At 40.9% G+C, this 26,322-nt stretch overlaps 1 protein-coding gene across 1 annotated transcript in view; it reads right to left on the bottom strand.

Moving 5' to 3' along the window:
* LOC149449852 (zinc finger protein 277-like) overlaps positions 1 to 26,322 on the bottom strand; it is a 64,651-nt gene that overhangs the window by 22,152 nt on the left and 16,177 nt on the right. Inside the window, exons 2-7 of the mRNA XM_089692683.1 lie at positions 23,197 to 23,279; positions 10,649 to 10,740; positions 5,765 to 5,875; positions 4,229 to 4,361; positions 752 to 819; positions 387 to 483 (exon numbers count right to left, since the gene is read on the bottom strand). Of these exons, the coding sequence (XP_089548809.1) occupies positions 387 to 483; positions 752 to 819; positions 4,229 to 4,361; positions 5,765 to 5,875; positions 10,649 to 10,740; positions 23,197 to 23,279 (584 nt within the window). The remainder of the gene's footprint in view (positions 1 to 386; positions 484 to 751; positions 820 to 4,228; positions 4,362 to 5,764; positions 5,876 to 10,648; positions 10,741 to 23,196; positions 23,280 to 26,322) is intronic.

The raw sequence follows: 26,322 nt of genomic DNA, 5'->3' as shown, positions 1-26,322 counted from the left end.
TGATATGACATGTATACAGTAATGTATATCCCAGCTCCCCTGTACTCCATTATAGTGATATGACATGTTGTATACAGTACTTACTCCTAGTCCCTCCGAGTCCCCCGCGGTGGTGGAGAGGGTGTCTCGTCTCAGCGGAGGAGAGCGGACCTCTCCTGCACCTGTCCCCTCAGCGGTGGTGCCGCAAAAGCCAGAAACCGGAAGTTGTAAGCCGGAACTCGGCTTCACAATGAGGCTTGGAGCGCAGGTGCAGTCGCTCCATGCTTCATCTGTGCTCGCTGCTTGCCACAGAGGAATTTCTCCTCGTATTTGGCAAGCGGGCGCGCGGCTTTTTCAAGCCCTGCCCTAGTCCCTCTATTCTCTCAAGACACCCCTGGGATACATACCTTCATGTGGCAAAGTAATTTTTCATTTGTATCTGCTTGCTTGTCACAAAACAGGCATACAGCAAAAACAGGAAGCTCCTCCCAGTCAGACCAGTCCCTGGTAAAAATTTGCAGATTGTAAACACTTTTATAATAGAACAGTGACTATGTTAAAAAAAAGATACATTTAGTTTATAGACGTTGAAAGCTGTAGGCACCCAGAACAATTAAGGGGAAATCATCCCAATGGGCACAAAGATTGAAAAATAAACCTGACTAAACGGTTTAACCCTCACCCCTTCTTTCCAAACCAAAAACATCATGGCTGAGTTGGACTTTAAATAATTTTCAAATAAAAAAATAAATAAAACAAAATTTCCCCATACTCTTCATTGTTATCTCTAAATTCCCGATCATCTTCTGATTGAACAGTCTCCCAGTTCTTCCCTAGTTCCTTAAAGAAAAAAAAAAAAAAGTTACGTTTTAATTTCTAAATATTTATTGAGTAGTTTCATGGCAACAGTATCAAAACAATAATCACAAATAACTAACAACTTAAAGTGGTCTGACCACAGAAGCAGTTAGAAGACTTCGCCACCTGCTTTGGCTTTAGACTGATAATGCAGTGCTGAGAATTTAAACCTGGCAATTTAGGGTTAAGGAGTAAATATTGGAGGAGAGAGAGTTAAATGTTAAAGCTTAACTTTAGGTGTTCAGTTAAACATTCAAGTGCTACTCTGCTCACCTGTTTCAGGGTTTACAACATGCCTGCTACATTTCTACACACATTGTAAATCTTTCCCAATAGCAAGTAGACTGTGGACCAATGTGTACCAAATGACTTACACAATTCTAGAGCATCTCTGCATAAGATCTTTTAAATCAGACCAACTGCGCTCAGTGTCCAAATTACTGATAAACGTGTACAGCAGCACTCAAACCACCCAATACCAGAGTACCAAATAAATATAAACTATGTTTTTGTGCTTTCACTTTAAGCATGTGAAACAAAAAAAACCAACAAACGTATGTTTGCAAACCCCCCCCCCCCCCCGTAAATATCAAGTATAGAACATAAAAACGTCCACCATATAGTTCATCACCCAAGATGTGTATATAATGCTGTTAATTCACTCAAAAGCCTTGCATTCTCCCAGGTGAGTTCCACTACCACTGACACACTCAGCTTCTTACCTATGGGTGAGACCTCCAAAATACAGATTTTAAATCGCTCTACAAACTCAGATTTCAGTAACATAACACGGGGAGTAGTAAAACACAGGGTACCTCAGCGGAAATGGCATTCAATCATCCAGTTATCTCCTCTGTTCACAGCACCACAGGGGTCCGGCAAAGATAGGGACAATGTTCATCGCATAATGCAGAGTTTTATTAAAACTTATATTAAAAAGGCTACTCACAAACAAGATGTGCTCAATCGCATCAAACACAGTTACCGCTAACTTAGCCAGCATGATGACGTCAACACAGGCTCTTTCCCAATGCGTTTCATAGTATAGGACATTCTCAAGGGGTCAGTTCATTGTGCTGACAATTTACATTTTTTTAAAAACACAATGAGCTTATGAATGCACCACAGTAATATTGTAAAGGTTTTGGGAACCACAATTGGGCTTAGGGTTCAATGTCTGCTGCTGCTCCTAATTTTGAGATATGGATTGCGTGCACGCCGAAATAATTACACTGACAAATGTCCAGTATAACCACTTTCACATCATCATCTGTTTATTGCGGGCAGTGCTTAACCTTTTATACAAGGAGAACAATAGGGTATACGTCACTATTACGTAAATATAGTCACATTCTAAAAGGCACATTTTGCTTGGCTGAAATATGGGAGAAGTGCAGAAACTTGAGGCCCGTTAGCTCCTCCCTCCCCCTTACATATTCAAGGCCGTAACTGCAAAATCCTCACAGAGCAACGGGAGGGGTTGAGAACATCGCTGAACAAACAAGTTGAGGACTGCAAAGCCCAGCAGACAAAATATATACGCACAACACATATATTTAGAAATATAAAAAAGTATAAAAGTAAATATATATAAAATGTATATTTTAAACAGGAAACCGAATAGGCATTTTACCAAATCCATCACAATATGGCATCTCTGGCAACATGACAGCAAGCTACAGTACCATTTCTGGTATGGGAATGAGGTTCCAAATAGTTTGGAATGACAGTTCAGAAACAGTTAAGCACAACTAGTATAGGGTACCTCACACACAATTAAATTTAAAGTGTGAAAGAAAGAGCCAAACTTAAATAAAATTATACTAAATCAAACACCGCTTTTAAAAGAAAATCTAACCATTGCAGCAGACCCTGCACAGTTGAACATGGAAAGCTTCAAAGATGCTGTAGTCTGGTTTCTAAACAAAAACTCCAACAGTAAAAGGTTATTACCCATCCTAATATAATTATTAAAGGCATAATCAATCAAGGTACATGTTATTGCACGTAAAAGACAACCCAAACAAAAAGAAATCTTTAAACTCTGACAGGCTGGATTAATGCCTTCTCCTTTGCACTTTGGTAGCTTTGTGACAGAATACTCTTTGTTGCTGAATTAATTTTTCAATATAAAACGGTGTCCTTAACTAGCTATTAGGCAGCCTTACCAGTGAAAGGCAGAAATCAATGAGACATTCTGACAATGTTTCTTGTACAGCTCTCCTTAAAGAATGGTTATTTCCAGACTCAGGCCAAGAAGAGTAACATTAGCTGGAGAAGCCATATTTGACATAATTGGCTAGAGGTTTGAACTCGCTGTCTATTCGATGTGACCGCAATTGGTATACACGTAAACTTGCTAATGATCAGAAGCCTCCAGAGACTTCTCACCACACTTTCTTTGAACTGTATTTGCAGACCTTGTAGGACTGAGCAATTCAAAGAGGAAAAAGATTTCAAAACAGACAGTTTGCACAATGCAATGTACTAGTTTTGTTTATGCCATTTCAGCATATAAACTACTTTTGTTTAGATGTCAGTTCAAGCTTTCTATACTACACACAATGAATACTGATTGTGGGGCTGTCTTGAGAGTGTCTCTTAGAAAACTAATATATTGACAATACAGTTTCCTGCATCTTCTTAGCCTACCAAGTTGATATCTCATCAATTGCATCATTACTATATTTTAAACTACATTACCTAAAGTCTCAGGGGGGCTTGCAAATACCTCTTCATTATTACGTATATTGCAGATTATAGGGATAGCCTACATATTCTTTCAGTATCCTTGAAAGGATAAATTTGACTTTCCAGAAAAAATAATAAATGCACATATTTTGGACAAAAAAAATATATGCATTATTTTTTTTTCTGCAGGAGCCTGGGGTGCATTGCACCCCTGATTAGTGGATCAGGGGTGTAATGTCAGGCTTCTGCAGACAAGCCCAGAAGTTTTTTGACCATACCTCCATACAGGCTGTCTGTTTGAAAGCAGGGCTTGTGAATGGATGAGAAGAGTGCTCATCAGTGCCCTCACAGGTCATTTAGAACTACAAGCCATCAGCCACGGTGGCTGAAAATACTTTTAGCTCAGTCATTCATGATAAACTGTGAATGAATGACCCAACTGTGCGCGGAGCTCCTCACAGCCACACTTTTCATAAAGTGACATTGGGTGTGGGAAGAAGATCCCCTGCCTGCTGTCACAGCGAGAGGGGTAATTGGGGGGACTGGCGGCAGAAGCTGGAACATGTTACTTGATCCACCCTCAATACGTATGGAACATGTAACATGTTCCAAAAGGTGAACTTAGTCTTTAAGAGTAAGAAATATTTATTGATAAGATGTTAATGTTTGAATATTATTTGTACAACATTTACAGACTTACCAAATAGTTGATTATATAGAATCGATCGTACTCCTGGTTCTGCGCTTTGATTTTGCGATGTTGTTTTTTTCTCATATGGTCCTTTAGAGTACTTTTGTTTCTAAATATTTTTTCACAATATAAACACTGCAAACTAAGAAAATAAAATGGGATAAAAGGAATATATTAACATAAAGGACTAACAAAATACATATATATATATATATATTTTTTTTTTTTTTTTCATTAAAGTATTATTTAATCCCCACAGTTTTTTAGCTTAACACATTCTGGGGAAATTAATAAAGCCCTACAAACATTTTTCTAGCACTCTGACCCTTTACAATGGCCTGCGCCAGACTTATAAATTCCTGCCGCTCATTTAGGTAACTTTACTGAAACATGCTGAAAATGCAGGTAGTTCTTGAAAGTACCACTTTTACAAAAGAAGTGCTAATATGGGTGGCTTTAGTTAAATTACAACTTAACATTGTTAAAATATTATACATATTACACACTTTAAGCTCGTTTACATTTGTGGCGCCCTCTGAAGAAGAATCCTCAGTGGATAACTCTTCTGAGGGAGTTTGAAAGGTGGTGAAGAGGTGTTATGTTGCCATCTCTCTGCCCATTTCAACCCCTAAAAACCAACACCACTGCACATTACAGTACTGTCTGCGGAACAGGACTGGGGGGGGGGGGGGGATGGGTCGTTTTTGCCCCACCATGATGCAAAGTATCAAAGTTGCAGCATGTGTATTCCCCCATCCACTGCCTTTGCAGCTTATGGAGGTAGCGGCTAGGAGGGTTGGGACAGTAAAAACGCTATTTAACTGCATGTGTTTACACCCCAACCCCACCCCCTATTTCCCAGTCGCAAGTGTAAACAAGGCCTTACTCTATGTTATACATATAGTCTCTTTTTTTCACATTAAAGTAGTTGTAAAGGCTCAAGGTTTTTTTTACCGTCATGCATTCTATGCATAAAGGTAAAAAACCTTGTGTGTGCAGAAGTCCCCCCAGCCCTCCTAATACTTACCCGAGTCCTATCGAGATCAAGCTATGTGCATGAGAACCTTGGCTGTCCAAGGTCTATGCCTCCTCATTGGCTGAGACAGAAGTGGGAGCCAAAGGGGGCGAGGCCGAGCCGCTGCTCCGTGTGACTGGACACACAGAGCAGCAGCTTGGGAGTGTGCCTGCTCGGGTGCCCGCATAGCAAGCTGCTTGCTATGGGGGCACCCGACAGGAAGGAGGAGCCAGGAGCGCTGGCGGGGGACCTGAGAAGAAGAGGATCCAGGCTGTTCTGTGCAAAACCACTGCACAGAGCAGGCAAGTATTTAGTATCGTTTTAGGTCTGTCCACGTTGCAACTAAATCAAAGAAAAGTGGTGACACAAGGGAACATTTTAGAAGGAAGAGTGAAACTCCTAGGAAGGCACAGAGCTGAGGGTTTTTTGCTGCAGGAGTAAACAAGTTACAGAAAGCCCCATAAAGCTCCAACCAATAAGAACTGAAGCATTATAATAAACATTATAATTGATTCAAGTATTGCACTTACTTGTCCAATTTTCTCTGTAACACATCTAGAAACTCATTGCAATATACAAGATTATCTGGCAGTCCAACATTGAATGAGTGCTCTTCTTTCATGTGTTTAAAAAGAATAGATCTGCAAGGAAACAAATTTATCACTTTGGTAATTGATTAGGATTTCTGACTTACCTGTAAGAATCCCTTTTCTTGGATGACAGTACAGAACAAAAAAAAAAAAAAAAAAAAAAGACACCTTTAAATCTTGATCATGGGACGTCAGAGATCTCTTTGGGGTGCTTTTAAGAAAGCCAAAGAGAAGACAGGATGATGTCCTGAATAAAGTGGGAGGAAACCACACTAGGGAGAAGGGTAAGACTATGAGACTCGAGGCTTCAATACCACAATGTCTTTAAGAACAAGGAAGGAGTTCTTTACAGGATAAGTCTGCTACTTCTTAGAGAACCATCTCATGGATGTGATAGCCACAAGAAAAATTACCTTAAGAGCAAGGTTAGCCAAGGGAATATCCCGAATAGTGTCAAAGCAAGGCTTCTGTAAAGCCAACAGGACCACTTTAGGATTCCAAGGCAAGACAGGTCTACAAACCACCCCATAAAAAAAAAGGCCACTGAGGGAATGAGTTGCCAATGGTCTCTGAAAAGGAATGGCCAATGCTCAGACTTGACCCTTCATGGTGTTCAAGGCCAAAAGTTGCTCCAGTCCAAACTGCAGAAAGGACAGAATACGTCCCATGGGGTAATGTTTAGGGTGAAACTTCCCTACCTTAAACTATACAAATTAAGCTCTCCAAGTATGATGACAGACTTTGCAAGAGGTTGATTTCCTAGCTTTAGGCAGCGTAGGAATAATGGCCACACAGAGATCCTAATCTTTCAGGACACAGATTTCAACAGCCGAGCCATCAAAGCCAGTGACTGCAAAGAAGGGTGATAAACAGGTTCTTGAAACAACAGGTTTGATTGGTCCGGAAGTGCACACAGGAGTCGAAGAATGTCTGAGTACCGAGTCCCTTTGGGCCAATTTGCTGCCACCAAAATTACTGGTGTGCCCCCCACCTCAATCATGCAAAGCAGCAGAAAAACAATAAGTAGTGGAGAGAAGATGTACTGTATATCAGGCAGACCTGATCCCAAGGGTCACTAGTGTGTCCACTGCAAAGGCCTTTGGATCGCTGTTCCTAGCCACAAACCTGTCCACCTGGTTGTTGAAGCAGGATCCCAACAGGTCAACATCCAGCATCCCCCAGTGGTGACAGGGTCAAGAATCCATTTCCTTGCATCTAGGAGCCAACAGCCAAGAAAGTCTGCTATCAGTTGTCTACTTCAGGAATGTGGACTGTGTATAAGCCTGGATTGTGCATTTCATCCCAAGTCAGAATTGGGTCCATTTCTTGAAGTGCACAGTGGCTTCTGTTGCTGCCCTAAAGATTAAATGTAAGCCATGGCTGAGGCTTTGTCTGACTGAACTCTCCTTGGTTCCCCCTGAAGCTGGTTGGTCCTGTGCAGCAGGGATAGGTGGGTGACCTTTCTTGCAAGAAAGTTGATGGAAAGTTTGAACAACCTCGATGACCATGTCTTTTTGGATTGTTTTCATCTCCAGGACAGCTCCCCAGTCCTACAGGCTGGCATTTGTCATGAGAACTGTTTAGGTTTATGGGAGAAGGGACTTCCCCTGATTCTAGTGCAGGGATGGTCTGCCACCAGGTCAGAGTTATCCTGGCTTTGGGACATAAACACATGTGCCTGCCCACTAGAGACTGAGGGAGCCTTGTCCCAAGCAGTCAGCACATTGAGCTGCAAAAGCCTGGAGTTGTTACAGACCATACTGGCACATGCTAGGCCATGGCTGCGACAAACTTAAAGTACTGCAGCAGCCCTGTCACACACTGCTCCCCTGGGTGAAAGTGCTCCCGCCGCCCATCCCCCTTATGTCCAAGGCAGGAGCTTGGTGTCCAGGGACTACCCCCAGGCTTTGGGGGTGCTGCTACATGTGAGATGGTGGGGGGTGGGATGGGGTGGAGGTAGAGGCCCTTATAGGGGAAGGTGCAAAGCTCCCGAATCAATATCTTCCCAAGGGAACGACCACTAGGTGGAAATTCCCTGCTTTGCCCACTTCGCAGAGAATCTTCAGGGACTGGAACCACCAGGATTCAAATTCCCTCTATCCTGGACTTGTAGAGCACTCTGCAGCTAACCACACTACATTGTACGGATTTGATGAAGGACAACGCTAAACACAGAGTCCAGTGCCAGAGACATCTTTAGAGGTCTGCCTCTCATCTTACATGTGGTGAGGTCGAGGTATGGCCCAAGGCGCTGCTATGGATGACCAATCCGGAAACTGCAATCTTATTGCCACAGTGTTGTTGATGCCTGAATCCTTCAATTTTCCAGTATATTCAGAATAATAAGCCACAAGCTCAAAACTTGTAGAAAGAGGTTGTTCATTACCCAGGGGCAACAGCAAAAACATGCTGATTGCTGAGCACAGGAGGGGTTATATAGGCTGTCCTAACACCTTTGCTTGCCAGTGTCCTCACCTAAAGGTCACAGCATATAACCCATGATGAAGATTTAAAGGAGCCTACATCCTGTACCGTACAATTATGAATAGGGAAGTACTGCCCAAAACAGCTGTGATATCTTACATTGTACATTAAGGTTTTTTGCAGGTCTATTTTCAATAACAGATCTAAAAATAGGGGGCTTATGGCTCACCTTAAGATAGTGGGCAGAGCCATGCAAACCATTCCTTTATGCCCCTAACACCAATCTGCACATACAGATCCAATCAGCTTTAAACAGCTGTATGAACTTTGGAATAAACATCTTGATAGTATTAGTCAGTATCTGTACTATAATTCCTGGCTGTGTAGATTGGCCATATGAGCATAAAGGAAAGTTTTGTAAGGAGCCCTACTCTCCACCTCAAGTGGCAGATAATTTTTTTGCTACTTTTTTTTTCCTTTATCGTGTTTCACTATTTTTACTTAGATGGTCTGTAAAATACTCCAAACTATACAGGTGAAACTCAAAAACTTAGAATATCGTGCAAAAGTTCATTTATTTCAGTAATGCAACTTAAAAGGTGAAACTAATATATGAGATAGACTCATGACATGCAAAGCAAGATAATTCAAGCTGTGATTTGTCATAATTGTTATGATTATGGCTTACAGCTCATGAAACCCCAAATCCACAATCTCAGAAAATTAGAATATTGTGAAAAGGTGCAATATTCTAGGCTCAAAGTGTCCCACTCTGATCAGCTAATTAAGCCATAACACCTGCAAAGGGTTCCTGAGCCTTTAAATGGTCTCTCAGTCTGGTTCAGTAGGAATCACAATCATAGGAAAGACTGCTGACCTGACAGTTGTGCAGAAAACCATCATTGACACCCTCCATAAGGAGGGAAAGCCTCAAAAGGTAATTGAAAAAGAAGTTGGATGTTTCCAAAGTGCTGTATCAAAGCACATTAACAAGAAAGTTATGTGGAAGGGAAAAGTGTGAAAGAAAAAGGTGCACAAGCAGCAGGGATGACCACAGCCTGGAGAGGATTGCTCCTGTTAACGCTTGCTGGAGGCTGCCATTTTGCTGAAGCCTAGTGCCCATGAGCAACAGTAAATCTTTAGGCTGTCAGCAGATTAGCCTCTACATTTTTGGCACAGTGCCTAAAAATAGAGAGCAACTGAGCATGTGCACAGCAGGGAGAGACAGTGTATTACTGGATTTTAAACAGTATAGGCACTTATTTTTTAATGTTTCGCATAGCTATAGCTGCAAAAGGGGACAGCCTGAAGTGATCTAGCAGGACTTCATTTTCTTACTAAAGTTCCACTTTAAATTCAGATACAGCCAGCTAACTAGCAAAAGGAGACAGATAATAGCAGTTCTCATAGTTCTTTTAATGATAGAGTTCCTTTAAGTGCAGGAAAACTCCATTTGGTACAAAAAAAAAAAAAAGATACCGTAATTCTATCAAAATAAATAAAAATATCAGGTGACTGATGATTAATGCACACGGTTATTCTAATGAGACAATTCCCTGGTATTCTTGCTTTTCCATGCTGTACAAAAATCTGGGCAGACTGTGCTTGCAGCAGGAAACGCAGCAACACCCCTTCTAAGCTTTCAGAGAACTAAAAATTACAGCAAAATAGCTCAAAAGAAAGACCCTTATCTCCGTTTAAAGAATTTTGCCCTAAGTCATTTCTAAAAGATTCAGTATGCTGAAGTCTCAAGGGACAGGCAATGTTACTTATTGTCGAGAATTTTCATTAGTATGTAAAAGTGAAAAACAAAATAGGTTGATAGTAAAAAAAAAAAAAAACTATTCCCCAGGCATAGAACATCAATAAGTATTTCTCATAAAAACAGTACTTAATACATAAAAAAAAAAAAGCAAAGCATAAATTAATCCTACATAAAACTATTTTCATGTGTGCAAACGCCGATTATAGTGTGGCGACAATTATTTTTTTTGCCATGGGATATGTACGGCTGAAAGTTTATCTTTAGATGGGTGGTCAGGGGTGCTAAAACCATGGCTCAACTACCTACTTTTACTGTCCCCTGGTGCCCATGTGAATCAGGCCTAGAAAGCAGTAAAGTCATTGCAAAGCTATGTTTAGGAGCCATGGTAATATTACAGTGTAGTTAATGGTCCAATAACATGAAATTCCAAGCACTGTAAATGCATTGATGCCTCTATTTTCTTCTTACCTTTATTTTTGTTGGTGGTACAATTATTTGAAATAATAAAGCCTTTCAAAATTTTGGAAGCAATGCATAAAACAATTAAGTTTATGAAATTCCAGGTTCTAGTAAACAATACACTCCTATTAGCTAGGAATGCAAAAAGATCACAATAGGGAATAAATAAAACAAACCTGTTTCCTTTAAATTCTTCATCACAAAACATGCAGAGCCTCTGAAAGCTTGTATCTGATCTCTCACACTGCTGCTGTTCCAAAATGATTCTCTGTTAAATTATACAAACATAAATGTATTATGGCAGATGACAATAAAATTTATGAAACTGCACGGTTATGTGCTTTCAGTGACATTTATTGCTTATAATGTCTTGCTGTAACATGTGTAAGATATGCCTAATAGTCCTTTAAAGCAATACAACCTGAATCTGAAAAGATGCATATCAAAGTAGATGTGAATCCTTACTAGATAAGTATCCAAGGGAATATTTATAAATTCACCAAACATTCACTGCAGGTGAAACTACTATCTGCATGGGTTTTAAAATGATGGTGACTGATTTACCACCAGTGAATGTTTGGGCTACCCAACTGCAAGGAAGGATTATTGTTATCCCTGGAGCTCAGGTTTAAATGTGGAAAAAGGTATAAGGTTTACTTGATTTGGAATGCATCTGTCTCATCCTAGAGTTAAGTCAACGCTAGAAGATTGGCCAGTATCACATAGTCTCCCCTGGCCCCTTGTTCCTATTCCTAAACAAAATGGATGGTCACATTCTAAACAACACAGGGTAGAGAAGCATTTTGTCCTTTAACCAGTCCTGGACATTGTGTGTGATGTATGTGCTCTAAAGCCCTGACCCTCTCTTCAAGCAGAGCTCCACCTAAAAGGGGACATTCAGCTTTAAGAACTCATCCCCCATGAAAAATTGGCACCTTTGGGGAGCGGATACCTGACTTTGATAGGTACCCACTCCCACCTCCACTCTGACCATCTAGGTAATTGGAAGGTCTCCTGTGGGACCATTCACAATGCACAGCACTAATCACACATGTGCATCGGTCACCCAGCTGTGAAGCCGCAAGCTGTCACAGCCGGGTGCCCACAGTTAAGATGCCAGCACCAGGGAGAAAGGACGGCCAGTGAAGCTGGCTGGCGTGAGCACACCACTAGATCCTGGGACAGGTGAGTGGCTGTTTTTTAAAAGTCAGTAGCTACAGTTTTTGTAGCTACTGACGTATTTTTTCACAGGAGACTTGAGCTCCGCTTTAAGCTGCACTTGTTGGCAAAAAGCAGCTAAAACACTGATGAGAAGCTCAAATCAAGAAATACAATGCAGCACCATTTTGTAACACTAGTGACCTTTCGATCTGCATATGATTTAAGTTAAAGTGTTACTAAACCCAGGACCCTGCATTCACTATATCTGACCTCCCACAGTACATAGAACATGGAAATGCAATTATTTAAATGTAAATATAAACTGCTAAATACCTTTTCTCATCAGCAGTTAGAGCAGTCTTGTGACTTCAGCAGACCACTGGTTAGAGCACAGGTTAAAACTTGTAGGAGGAGTTTTATTTCTGCTGTAGGAGGACCCTCTGTCTGGACAGTGCTGATTGGCCCTGTGCTGATCACATGCACTCTCCCAAAGAAAAAAAAAAAACCCTCTAGCAATGCACACCAAACTGAGCATGTGACTACAGGTTCAGTCTGTCTTATCAAGTGGACATTTCAACAAGAGGAGGGGCAGAGAAAACAGGACCAAACAGCCTTTTTACAGAATGCAGAGGATTAACCCCTTAGGTTCTGCAATGAGTATACCAAGCATGCTTTACTGCATATACAGATTGATTTTACTGTTGTGGGTTTAGCAACACATTAAAGCAACTTTACAAGCAAGAATAAAAACTACATTCTGTTCTACAGGATTTGGGAAAATGCAAACTTCCTCTAAGGTAGTGTGCTTCTGCTATCATTTACAGCCTCTGGAGAATGCATCTTGTTAAATACCACAATTCATCATTCCTATAAGATGACACTACAATGTATTTAGAGTGAGCAACGATTTAGCCCTATTGTGTTTTAGAGGACAATCATAGTTTTAGCACTGCAGTTATAACAGTTAAAAAAAAAAACAACAAACAAACAAACCAGTCTATGTGACTACCACAGACCAAGACTACAATATAAAAAACTTATAAAGAAATTCAATAAAACCACTCTCCTAAAATGTACTATTATTAAAGAAATAAATGATTATTAAAATCACTCAAGCTGCCAATATCTTAGGAACTACGTAAACATGGATGGTACCCCCTCACAACGAGTAACACACATTTTTTTTTTCCACAAAACCTTAATAATCATCTGAGACCAATTTCCTCCAATTAAAAGAAGAAGTGGATACAAGATGAAACAGGAACAAGTATGTGATGCATGTTATGGCTGCTAGACTTGTCATACATCTTAGAGATGTAGGATGCCTTAGACAGTCCTCACTTCCTACTACAGACTGGAATGCCTGATTCAGGGTCCTTTCACACGGGTGTTCCATTTGTTTCATCAGTTCCATCACATTTTTTCAAAGAAAAAACGGATTCAGTCTACATTCGTTTTTTCATCCACTACCGATGCAAAAACTGATTGCCTGTTTACATCAGTTTTTTGTCCGTTGTGGTTTTTTAATGGAACAAAAATAGGGCTTTGACTCGTTTAAAAAAACGTTGATGATGTTGACAGATAAGGATGATCATCAGTTTACATTTGTTTTTCCACAGAGATGCATTGATGTCTGTTTTTCATCCCCCAATGGATGGATGAAAAATGGACAAATGGAACAGCCGTGTGAAAGAGGCCTTAAGGACGTTTTCTTTAAAACAGGGCGAAAATCAGCTGGGGTAAACCGCTTTTCCACTTGATTTGTAATTACAATATTTTGTGTTTGATCTCAAGGTTTGTGGGTCAGTAAAGTGAAATGTTCTTGCAAATTTTGGGTTAAACAAAACCCTTCAATTTTCATAAAAAATACTCCATTAAATTTTTCCCAAAATAGTGCAGCCTAATCAGACTAAACAACACTGTTACTGATAAGCACATTTCACCATTTTATCAAATAAGTCAACAGCTAAACCCTCCTCTCCATTTCTAGCCACTCTCCCTATGCAGCAATGACTGACAAAAAAAAGGCAGAGGTATCTTTGACTTGGGGCCTGTGATTAACAGGCTGGATTGCCCTCTTCTATACTATGCTGGACCAGAGACAATGAGGTGATGTCCAAAGGCGACAAACTGAGGCTGACATTGTTCTCGCCAATTAAGCATCAGTGAGGTACAGTCATGTAAAAAAGTAAGTTCATCCCATGGAAAATGTTGACTTGTTCAACATATTTGAATAGGCATACATTAGATCTTCTAACAGGGTCAACAGATAAAGATAATATTTTTCACATCAAACTAACAAAGGTATATCCATTCTTATAATCTAAAATGAAACTGCAGATTTGTCATGTGGAAAACTTAAGCACACCTGTACATTTACCATCATTCAGATCCATACAATAATCAGGTGTGCCAGATAGAGCTCTTTTTTAGGGAGTATGCAAATCTTATCGTAAAAGGATACGTTCACCTTTCTACATAAAATAAATGCACATTATTTTCAGATAAAAAAATGTGCATTTATTTATTTTTATTTGCAGTGGAAGCCTGTAAAGCATTGCACCAAAGATCAGCAGATCGCTGGTGCCATGCAGGTCTTCTGTAGACCTGTCAGTTTATCTGCTTGGTTGTACATCTTGTACAGGCAAGCTGATACTTCTGACAGGAAGATTCAATGAACTACCATGGCACTTACAGTGCCATGGTAGTTCACTGAGAACCACAAGACAACAGCCGTTAAGGCTGCTGGGACCTGGGAGTCCATTAATTCACAGAACACTGAATGAAAGACGTAGCCATGTGAGCGGAGACCTGCACGGCTGTGCTGGTTTTTTAAACAGCGACAGCTAGTACAGGGAAATTCTCCCTGTACTTCTGTCACAGGTAGGAAGGAGATCTGGCAGCAGCTGCAGGATCGGGAACATGTTACATGCTCCACCCTAAAAGCGGGTGGAACATGTAACATGTTCCCAAAGATGAACTTATCCTTTAAGTATCTCTTCGCTATTTATGTTTGTGGTGTCATAATGCAAAGATTAAAAGAGCTCTTTTAGGCCCTTACAGAAAGTTGTGGATGCCTACGTCTTTATCAAGGGCGTAAAAAAGATCAAATAATTTTAAGTCAATTCTTGATCTTAGGTACCGTATATACTCGAGTATAAGCCGACCCGAATATAAGCCGAGGTACCTAATTTTACCACAAAAAACTGGGAAAAACTATTGACTCGAGTATAAGCCGAGGGTGGGAACACCAGTGGGAAGAATCGTGCCTCATCATTGCTGTCAGTGGGAGGAATAGTGCCCCATCATTGGTGTCAGTGGGAGGAATAGTGCCCCATCATTGGTGTCAGTGGGAGGAATAGTGCCCCATCATTGGTGTCAGTGGGAGGAATAGTGCCCCATCATTGGTATCAGTGGGGGGAATAGCACCCCATTATTGGTGTCAGTGGAATAGTGCCCCATCATTGGTATCAGTGGGAGGAATAGTGTCCCATCATTGGTGTCAGTGGGAGGAATAGTGTCCCATCATTGGTGTCAGTGGGAGGAATAGTGTCCCATCATTGGTGTCAGTGGGAGGAATAGTATCCCATCATTGGTGTCAGTGGGGGGGTGGAGGAATAGTGCCCCATCGTTGGTGTCAGTGGGGGGGAGGAAAAGTGCCCCATCGTTGGTGTCAGTGGGGGGGAGGAATAGTATCCCATGATTGGTGTCAGTGGGGGGTGGAATAGTGCCCCATCATTGTTGTCAGTGGGGGGTGGAATAGTGCCCCATCATTGTTGTCAGTGGGGGGTGGAATAGTGCCCCATCATTGGTGTCAGTGGGGGGGGGGGAATAGTGCCCAATCGTTGGTGTCAGTGGGGGGGAGGAAAAGTGCCCCATCGTTGGTGTCAGTGGGAGGAATAATGCCCCATCATTGGTATCAGTGACACCAATGATGGGGCACTATTCCTCCCACTGACACTTGCTGACCCCTGTTCCAGTATGGTGCTGCTGCAGCCAGCATATGTGGTTGCAGCAGCACCTAAGCACGGCACACTTACCTGCATCTCCTTCACTTGATTTTCGCGGGGCCGCTCAGCTCCGCCTCCTCGCCGGTGATTGGCCGCCTGTGTGCCTTTCCTGAGCTACAGTTCTGGCGGCCAATCACCGGTGAGAAGGCGGAGCCGAGCAAACATCCAGTGGATGAACCGAATGAAGGAGCAGCCGCGCTTCCTGGACCGGATCGTCGTGGGACCGGAGCCAGGTAAGAGACAGCAGCCCCCTGCAGACGTTGACTCGAGTATAAGCCGAGGGGGCCGTTTTTCAGCACAAAAAATGTGCTGAAAAACTCGGCTTATACTCGAGTATATACGGTAACTCTTGCAACAATAGATGTCAAAGTGCATGCATCTATAATAAGAAAGACTGTAAAGCATGGTGGTGGAAATATGGTTTGATGCTGCTTTGTTGTTTTAGGGACGGGGCAACTTTCAGTCATAAAGTCAGCTATGAATTCTGCATCATATCAAAGGTAAGCTTGATGAGAATGTGAGGCTGTCTGAAAGTTGAGCTAAAAATATGTGTTTTAGCACAATAATGTTCCAAAGCACACTAGCAAATACACCAAAGAGCTTTTAACACAAAAGGGACAGATGTCACCCAGGGTACACACTGGAACCTGGGGTAAAATTTCTAGTCATAGGTATATTTTAAATATTTGATTATAAAGCAAAACAAAATTGTAGCAGGTAGAAGCTATATCAACTCTGTCCAACTACTGCACTGAACCGGTATTTTGTTTTCAGCTCCAAAGAATCAGAATAAAGGTTCAATTTAAGTTTTACAGGGTAGTTTTAAGGGCAAAAATGTTGTTGTTTGAATAAGGTTAAGTGCAAAAACAGCATTAGAAGGGTTACTCAATAGAGTAAGGTTTAGCTGCGCGTTTCTCAAGCTTTTTACCCCATTTTTTTTTTCTTTTTGGAAACCCTTACTAAAACCAGTTCATCCAGGATCAGTTATAAAAATGCCTCTTACATTGGTGGTCAGAATGTCAGTCTTACAGACAGCTAAAAAGATCATTGGTGTCTCGTGTTAACTGGCCCTGGCACTATACAGTCACCATCAGACAGGAGGTCAATCAGCCACAGCTCAAGGAACCCCTGGCAACCTCTGGAACAACCCTAGGGTTCTACAGAACCTTGGTTAAGAATGGCCAGGTTAAATGTTAGGTTCTTGCTAAAGCTACTCAGGCAACTTTATTCTTCAGATTGTAAAACAAGGCAATTGTGAAAGATATAAACTTATACTGGGCATTCTGATGTTGCCCTTTTGCACAGGCCCACTTTTTCATCCATTGCACAGCTCTTCCTGTTCCTTGACTCCATCAATATAATCAGCAGCAGGAGTGAGTGGGGTATGTCTAATTGGCATGTATTTTGTTAATACTGCAACTGCATTTCTTGTGGACTGTTAGGATGGTCCTTCATTGCTCACCATCAAACAAAGCAAGCTGGACAGAGTGCCATTTGCCATAGTATTTTGCAGGCATCATTACAGGAGTCACTGTCAGCACAGCCCCATGTGGCTCTTTAGGTGCAAACCTACCATTCCTAGTGTAAATTTCAGGATTGCAACCACTTGCAGAAAGACTTGGGTGTTGCTTTTTTTTTTTTTTTTTTTTTACACAACCATCCAATTGTGGCACATATAGGCACAAGCCTACCATACCTGATAAGTTAAAGGGTAGTGGCAGTTAGGCGACATCTTTGTTTGACCTTTCAATGCCAAAAGCCCTACACAGAGAAACAATGCTCTGGAAAACCCAATGGGGGAGATTTACTAAAATTGGAGAGTGCAAAATCTGGTGCAGCTCTGCACAGAAACCAATAACCTTCTAGGTTTTGTTGTCAAATCTTAGAAGTGAGTTGGATACCACACACAGCTGCACCAGATTGAGCGCTCCAGTTTTGCTAAATCTCACCCAATATGTTGTAGCGCTGCATGCAGCTACTGTTATTTGTAGCAGCTTCTGCAGTACAGTTAAGAAAGCCAGAACAACAGCAATGGTTTAATAAAAGGTCAATGGGACTGGTTTATATAAATAGTGAAAAAGATATACAACTGCTGCTCACAGCAACCACTCATTGGGAAGGGATTATCTGACTAATGGCTGAAGATTACTTTGGTACCAGTTTTTTTGTTTTTAATCAATATTATATAGAGTACTACATATACAGATGAAAAAAAAAATATGAGGGGCGGGGGAATACAGAAATCAACAGGTATTTTGACAATTATGTTATCAATGATTCAATAATATACACGCATACATATACACATTTATTTTTATAAAAATATATACGTACACACACTGTAATGCTGAACTAATTTTCTCTGGGGTGCAAGCATATTGCATGTGGCAGTTTCACCATGTCTGCTTAACATCTGCTGCATTTTCCTAACACATGGCTCAGGGATTTTAGGTATTAACATTCACTTCAAAGCAGCAGTTGAAATATGAAAGCACAGTACTAAATTTTATATTTTCAAAGTAAATATGTGACAAGCTATTAAAATGAAGCTATTTAAGAAATAGAGGCAATGTAACAATAATACAGGTAGACAGTAGATGGAGTTCTCAACTCCTGCTGTATAACCTGTAGTTAAGGCATGTAAAAGTAGTAATGCAGAATGTTTTGCATGGACAAAACCTTTATCCTTAGGGTTAGGTGATATGTATTTTTCCTAGCAAACTGTTAGCCAGACAATCAGAAGGCAGACATACAGTTGCTCATACAAAACTAATGCTGTGCATTATTTATTACAAGGAACAGTTGTGTTATGTACTAAAAGATGTGAATGTACAATATATATGTAAAGTGCTGCATAAATTGACGGCACTATACAAGTACCTGAAATAAATAAATAATAAGTTACTATAAGAAAAAAAAAGTCTGACTGATCATCTTTCACCCATTCAGCTTTTTTTTATAACTGACCCATCATTGATAGCTTACAGGAAAAGATTCAAAAAATAAAATTCGGACTTTACTTTTCTTTCATCACACAATTTTGGTACCATTTGATGGATATTCACTTTGAAGGAAAAAACAAACAAACAAACAAATTTACTATATATTAAAGTATAGTTTGTTTGTTTTTAAATCACCACAAGTGACGCTACTTACACTGAATGAGAAGTGTCCATTTGGCTGCTCTTCTAGATGATAATATCGCTTCTTGCAATGAGAAGCATTTTCTGAATGGAGGATGGACAGATAGATAAAATGTTCACCTTCTCCATTCAAAGAGCACTTTTCATTGTGAGAAGCAATAGTACAGCTTTTTTGAATGAGGGGCAGGGAGGTACAGCATAGTTGCCACTTTTGACAAGTGTCCTTGACAGGTACAGCAGCTCATATTAACCCCATGCAGCACCAAAAGATCACAGCTGCGTGATCCCTTTGTCCTCAGGCTTGAGGAAAGGCAAAGTATGACACAAATGTGTAATCAACTAAGCTGGGCTTGTGGAGTAACCATAAGGACAGGGGAAGGGAGCAGGAGCGAATGCTAGAATATAGACTTGGGGACAATAGAATCAGACAGTATTTCATACCCACTATTTGGCTCAAGAGACACCCCTGAAAAAAAAAACCCCCATCACATCCACAGATTGTCATATAATCTATGGGTATTCCTGGACACACAAGCCATAATTAAACAACATATTGGATACAAACAATTGCAAAAGATAGCCCTAGGAACACCATCATTAGAATTCTTAAACAGTTTACAAATCATCAAACTATGCCTTAAATCTTCCAATAATTAATCCTATGTAACAATTATAAATTTTACTGAATGGAGGTGTGTATCCCACCGCACCTCAAGGCCACCAAAATATAACTTTTATTAAATAATTAAAATGATCTCAACAAAGTGAAGGGATTGTAAAAGGTTATTTTTTTTTTTTGTAAAATAACAAACGTGTCTATACTTGCCTATTGTATGCAGTGGTTTTGCACAGAGTAGCCCGGATCCTCCTTTTCTTGGGTCCCCCACAGGCCCTCCTGGCTCCTCCTGTCTGTCGGGTGCCCCCACAGCAAGCAGCTTGCTATGGGGGCACCCACAACCCTGTGTGTCTATTCGCACATGGAGCTGTGGCTTGGCCCCACCCCTTCTCTCTCCTCATTGGCTGACTAGTTTTTTTACTTTATTCATCTCTGATGAAGCTCCATCCAAGGAGTGAAACATGTTAGGTTAGTTTGGATTTGAGAGCACTTTCTTTTCCTTTTGGATCACATGCAATTTCTTTTTCCTTATCTTGACTCCCCCTCCTCCTTTTGTTTTCTTGGGGTAGAGGAATACCCAATTATATTGGGATATATATGTGATCATCCCTAGAGAGGTATTTTTTTTGGGTATGTAGAATGTGGGGCCTGTCCATTAGTGGTGTGTTATATCAACATGGATGGGTGTATCCACATTACATATTATTGACAGATTAACCTGTAATATTCTTAGTGAGATAATGTATTGTTGGACCTTATGATAGAAAGATACCGCACTGTCAAGATATGACATGTCAACATCGATATGGATTTCTCTCTAGGTATGTAAAATTGTCACAATGGTTTCTTTCCTCACCCTATACGTATATACATGTATTATATTTAATTTATTGAAATAATTTTAATTCTATAACAAAATTATATTTATATTATATTTTAGTTGGGTGGCCTTGAGGTGCAGTGGGATACGCACCCCCACTCAGTGAAATTCTTAAACAGTTAATTATCAGCAAAGAAACAAAGCACAATTAAGTGGCTACACTGTGTTTGTAGAGTCATGTATCCATGTATTAAAAAATATTCAGAAATGAAAAAAAAGCTTTAGCTTATAAGAAATGACAATTTAAAACCCAAGATGGTAAACTGGGGTAGTAAGCAGCAATGCTTTGCAGCATGCAGTTTCTTTTCTGTCCAGAACTCATAAAAACTACCATGCCTGTTTTGCTAACCACTTTTGCCTGGATGGACCACTATCAGTGAAAGGTAGTACTTATTTGGTCCCTGATAGCCTTAGCAAAAAAACAATTAGGAACAGATATCTCAGATTCACCAATGTTCTTCGGGTATGTATCCCCACCATCCAATTGCTTTCTTGTGACTGGCTGAAAAGAGACTGCTTGTGTCCACATTCTTCCCACAGTCACCAATACCCAAAAAAGCCGTAGGAGCTTTCCAGGGTTTATGAACAGACCCTGCTCCTTATAAACATTAAATGTCCTTCTTTCTGCCCCTATGATCAAAAGCAAAGCTACAAAAAATATCTACATTTCTGTAAACAGGTGAAACATCTGCATAAATTAGCTTATGGTCCAACTTGAAATACATTAATTTATTTTATTTTTTTTTGTTTTGGAGTATACTGGTCTTTTAAGATCGAAAATATACTGTTGAAAAGGCACTGTAAATAAAAAATGAAATTTTTAAATGTATTTGTTATTTTTCCTACAGATAGACGTTCCTGCTGACTGCTCAAAAAAAATGAGCTGTCTGTCGCTACAGGCAACCAAACTCGTCTAGACAGATTCTACTTGCCTGACATGGTAAGCAGCTGGCTGCAGTTTAATGAGGAACATGAATATATTTGAGGAAAGGCTCTGTGGAAGAAGCATGAAATGTAAATAAAATGTGTGCTGTGTGCTTTTCTAGCTGCTGACACTATATTGTCCTACGCACTGTTAAGTTTAGCAGCAGGAAGTCTACTGAACAGTTTACTATGCACTTCCTTAGGTCATGGATAGGAAATCCCAAGCACTGAATTAGAAAGAAAAAAGAAAGAAGAACACACAAGCAAGCGGTCTTCTCTCTTACATGTACTATGATGGTGATGGTGGTTTTCTTTGTAATTTTCAAATTAACTTGAAATTTCAAACCAACTGATTTTAATTTTCAGAATTAATGTTGTAATGGTTTCATATCTGAAGCATGAATTCTACTGTACATTTGTTAAACAGCTTAGGTTTCATGCACATGGCCATACAGTGTGCAGAGCCCACATAATCACTCTCCTGGGACATGCAGCTGCTGTGTACTGCTTCCAATTCAGAGGATTTAGAATCTGCACCGGGGGTTGCGTAAAGCACCCACACAAGCATGGATGTATGCTCAGAAAGCACACTGGATCATAGGACAGTGCGCATGCTTTACTCAACCCCCTTGGCTCATAACCGAGTACAGCCGTAGATTGAATTCATCTCAATGGGTGGCTGTACACAGCAGCTGCAGGTCCCAGGAGAGTAATTATGCATGCTCTGCACACTGCACGGCCATGTGCATGAAGCCCAATCTGTGTAGAAAATCTACAGTAGAACGCATGCCTCAAATATAAAACCATTACAATATAGCTTGCTTGAATGTCTTTTTTTTGTTTACATAACATTAAAATAATTATAAATAAAAAATACCATCACATTACATCTAAGATAAAAGACCCCTTGCTTGTGTGTTCTCTTTTTACATAACATTAAAATAATAAACTAGAAGATAATCAAGATTTAGTTTTTTTAATTAAGTCTGTATTCTTCGTAGCTACCAAACATTTTAGGAAAAAAATATATATGCAGAGAAGCAAAAGTAGGAAAAAAGCAGAATTTCAATGTAATCAGGGCAAAGTGGAATGTATAGTAACCAATACAACCTGTAAGAATTCTCTTAATAACTCTGCTCACAATTTTTGCTTTTTTTTTTTTTTTGTGTTACTTTCCAGAACAGAAGAAGCTAGAATTTGTGATAGTAATCTTCACAGTTTTAACAGCTGCCCACACTTTAGGTACCAACTAGATGGTGGGAAGGACAATAAAATATCCTACTATAACTTTAAAAGCAAAGCTAAACTAAAAAAATTTACAAAAATAAATGTTTTGCAGCTTAGCAGTTTTAGATGTAGCGACATTTGTTTTCTTTTTTTCAGTTTAAGAACATTTTCACCAAGTACAGAAAATATCGGTTGATCTGCCAGAAATGAAGTCTCCTTGTCACTTCCTCTGACAAAGAACAAGGAAGCTTATGCTTATTATGTAGACCAGGGGCGGACTGACAACTCATGGGGCCCCCGGGCAATAGGGGATCATGGGGCCTGTGTCCTTGCCCACACTCAAACCACACCCAAAAAAGCCTATGAATGAAAGGTATTAGGAGCATCTCATGGGGCCCCCTACTGAATGGTCAGTCCACCCTGATGTAAGTTAATAGTCTCATCAATCCACAATGTAATGGAGATAGATCAAGGCAGACAAATTTGAAGTCCAGCCTGTGTGACAACCATGGCTCCCTTCATAAATAAAGGCAAGGGAATAAAGCATAGTCATGAAAGGGCAGGAAGGACGTTGTTTGCGGGATCACTCAGTGGAAATGGGGAGAACAAAGCCTGAAAAAAAGAAAACTAAACGAGACCATTACATGCATATACTAAGCAGTGGTAACCTACAAAATATAAACTTTATGCTTTTAGGTTTAGATACTTTTTACATTTTTTTCAATAATGAAATTAATTTACAGTTAGGAGGTTCATAGCTCACCAATCTCTCCTGCTGGAGCTCTTCCCGTAGGACACGGTCTTCTGGTAAAACGTCACAAAGGAAAAAATAGTTTTCTTGTTGTTCTATGGATTGATGGAAACCGCATTAACTGTACAACACCTTGAAACTTGTATACCACAAAACGATTCAAATAATTGCAGAAATCTTTAAGGAAACAATGCTCAATAAAAGCAATCTTTACTGTTCTCCTTAAAGAACAGTGCCAATTTGGATACATGTTGACTAGACAATGACATGTTCTATATGTACAGTATAGTGTAAATTTTGGACTAGGCCACCCCCCCCTCCAAAGTAACACTCTTCGTGCAGAACCTGCCAATTTAAGAGCTGTCTGACATTACTTCCTCCAAAACAGAGCTGTGTGAGGAAGATTCTGTGGGTGTTTATGCATTCTCTGCACTTGGTCATGGGAAAACACAGATATAATTGACAAGTGAAGTAGATCACTGTATTATGCACTAAAAGATTATGATCTCCACATAAGTCTGACAAGCCTCAGAATATTTATTGAACTTCAAGTAAAAAATCTACAGCTGATAGCAGACAGAACCTCAGTAAAGGTTTCAAGATGTGGAAGACATGCGTGTGGATAATAATAAAAAGTAATAAATACATTTTAGCACATGTGTAAACCTAGCAAGCTTTGAGGATGGCCAGTACATCGGATGGCCAGTACATCAATCAGCAGCAGGCCACCCGCATTAGCAGCAGAGAGCCCCCAATGATGTGAAACACCTTGAAAGAGGAAAAGCAGAGACTGGTGGGGGGAAGTTATGCTCAATGTATGACACGGAAGCAGATAGGTCCTGTTTGGCAACTGCATCTCCGTCCACCAGAAGTCCACCTGGAGCAGTATGAGCTCCACCAACCCTCAGCCTTCACAGCCCTCCTGCTACCCTCCTGCAACAGTCACAGACCTGGGAGAGTTCTCCCACAAGTCAGGATACCCACAGGCACCTACATGGGTAAAATTGGGCGTTGAAAGCTGCCCACGCCGCCTCCTCTGGACCCCCGGGCTTCCATGCTGGATTGATTCTTTACCAGGCCTGCATCCCTAGCCTCGAGTAGTGGCGGTGGTCCAAGTGAGTGCTCCGGAGGGTCCGCTGAAATGGAGGGGACAGACACAGATGTCCCTGCTGCCTTGCTTCCTAATCTGGTGGATATCCTGGAGGACAAACTGCAAGTATTTTTATGCAATATTATCTGCACTATCTCTGTTGACATAGGGAAGCTGGCTCAGGAGCTTAGGGGGGAGATTACCCAATTGGGAGACCGCACAGACCACCTTGAGTCAAAGTTTGACGATTTGGTGCAATATGTCCATGTCCTGGAAGAGGATAATGCAAATCTGAAACATTCTAAGTCTCAGCTCCAGCAGGAGGAACTGGAAAACAGGGAGCGCCGTCAGAATATCTGTGTTCATGGCATCTCTGAGACGGTCCCTGACTCCCAACTTTGGCATAACCTGCCATCTCGGTTTACCACTCTGGCCCCCAAAGTCCCAGAAGTTGATTGATGCATGGACCAGGCCCATAGGTCATTAGGCCCGAAGCCTCCTGAGGGTACTAGGCTCAGAGATGTTATCATTCATTTTCACTACTTTCACAGCAAGGAGGCCTTGCTCTCTTCTACCTGCAACAAGTCCTCTCTGGAATTTAAAGGAGACAGACTTCAAATTTTCAGTGATTTATCATCACCTTGGCAAAAAGGCGTGTCTTGAAGCTGGTCACCACTCATCTTCAGCAGCATCGCATCGCTTACCGGTAGGGATTTCCTTTTAAGCTAGTTGTCTCCAAAGATAATGCCCAAGTCTTACTTCGTGACCTGCATGAAGCGGACTCCTTCTTTAAACAGTTGGGACTCCCTCCCCTGCCGGAAGAGACCTTTCTGCAACCTCCTACTCCGTCCAGGTCCTCTGCTACTCCACGCAAGATCTGGACAAACGCTAAACCTGGGAAGAAGAGATTACTCGCACTCCTCAACGTCCCCTACTTCCTGGTTTGGTGGGCTCCACAACCTGACTCTTTTACATATCAAGTCTCCCGCCCTGTTAATTGAGCTCCTATGCCCCCATGTGTGCCTTAGCAATTTTCCTAATTGTTGTGTCCTGATTATAGCTGTTCTGTGGATTACTGAGGTTGGCACCTGCCATTTCGGGTCAGCTGCCGTGTTGCTCCTTTGTACATCAAGCTTTCAGCCCTGACAATTCAGGATATTACCAATATCCCGGGTATATATCTCTGATGATATCTTTGTTTCTGGCTGTAATACCTATGGCCTCTGTTCTGAGTGATTTATTTGTTTGTACTAGGCCTGTTGCCATTCTAATCACCTGGTTCTCTATTTCTGTTTTCTATTTTGCCTCATCGATGATAATTTTCCTGTATGCTCAGGTTACACAGCTGCTACAATTATTAATGTTTTATGATGGCTTTAAGGCTGTTGTCATATAATGTCAAAGGACTTAACTCAGTCCTAAAATGGTGGATGGCTCTGAGGGAGTTAAGATCCTCGGGAGCAGATATTATATTCTTTCAGGAAACCCATTTCAAGCATGATGGCTCTTATCGCTTTGCCTCCAAGTGCTTCTAGCAATCCTACTCGGCTTTGTTCCCTCTGGGAAAACCGGAGTAGCCATTTTGATTTGGAAAAACTGCTCCCTGAGGGTCTCCTCCTCTTGGGTTGACCCACTTGGTCGGTAATGTCTTGTTGGAATGTATGTACAGGGGCTTTCTATTTGCGCTTTTGAATTTGAATACACCCAACTCTGGTCAGCGGTTACTTCTCTATCAAACCATAGATAAACTGTGTTCTTTACCTACTCCATGCATGGATTGTTTAGGCAGATTTTAACATGGTTATGTCCCCTCACAAAGATAGGAAGGTGCGTTTTGCACCTACTCTGTCGAAGAGATTATGCTCCTCCTCGACGGCTTTCCATAAACTGACCAGGGAGCATCGCCTCTTTGACGCCTGGCGAGTCAAACATCCTCTCCATAGGCAATTCACGTTTTATTCTACTCCACATTGCATGTTCTCTCGATTGGATAATTTTTTTGTTACTGCCCCCGATCCCCTTGTTGGTTTCCTCGGGGATCAACCTGA

The sequence above is a fragment of the Staurois parvus genome, unplaced genomic scaffold (assembly GCF_062004578.1).
Source record: "Staurois parvus isolate SC_StPar_1 unplaced genomic scaffold, SC_StPar_1.0 ptg000599l, whole genome shotgun sequence".
Taxonomy (NCBI): domain Eukaryota; kingdom Metazoa; phylum Chordata; class Amphibia; order Anura; family Ranidae; genus Staurois; species Staurois parvus.
The sequence above is the reverse complement of the archived record's forward strand: the minus strand, read 5'-3'. Positions and strand labels throughout refer to the sequence as shown.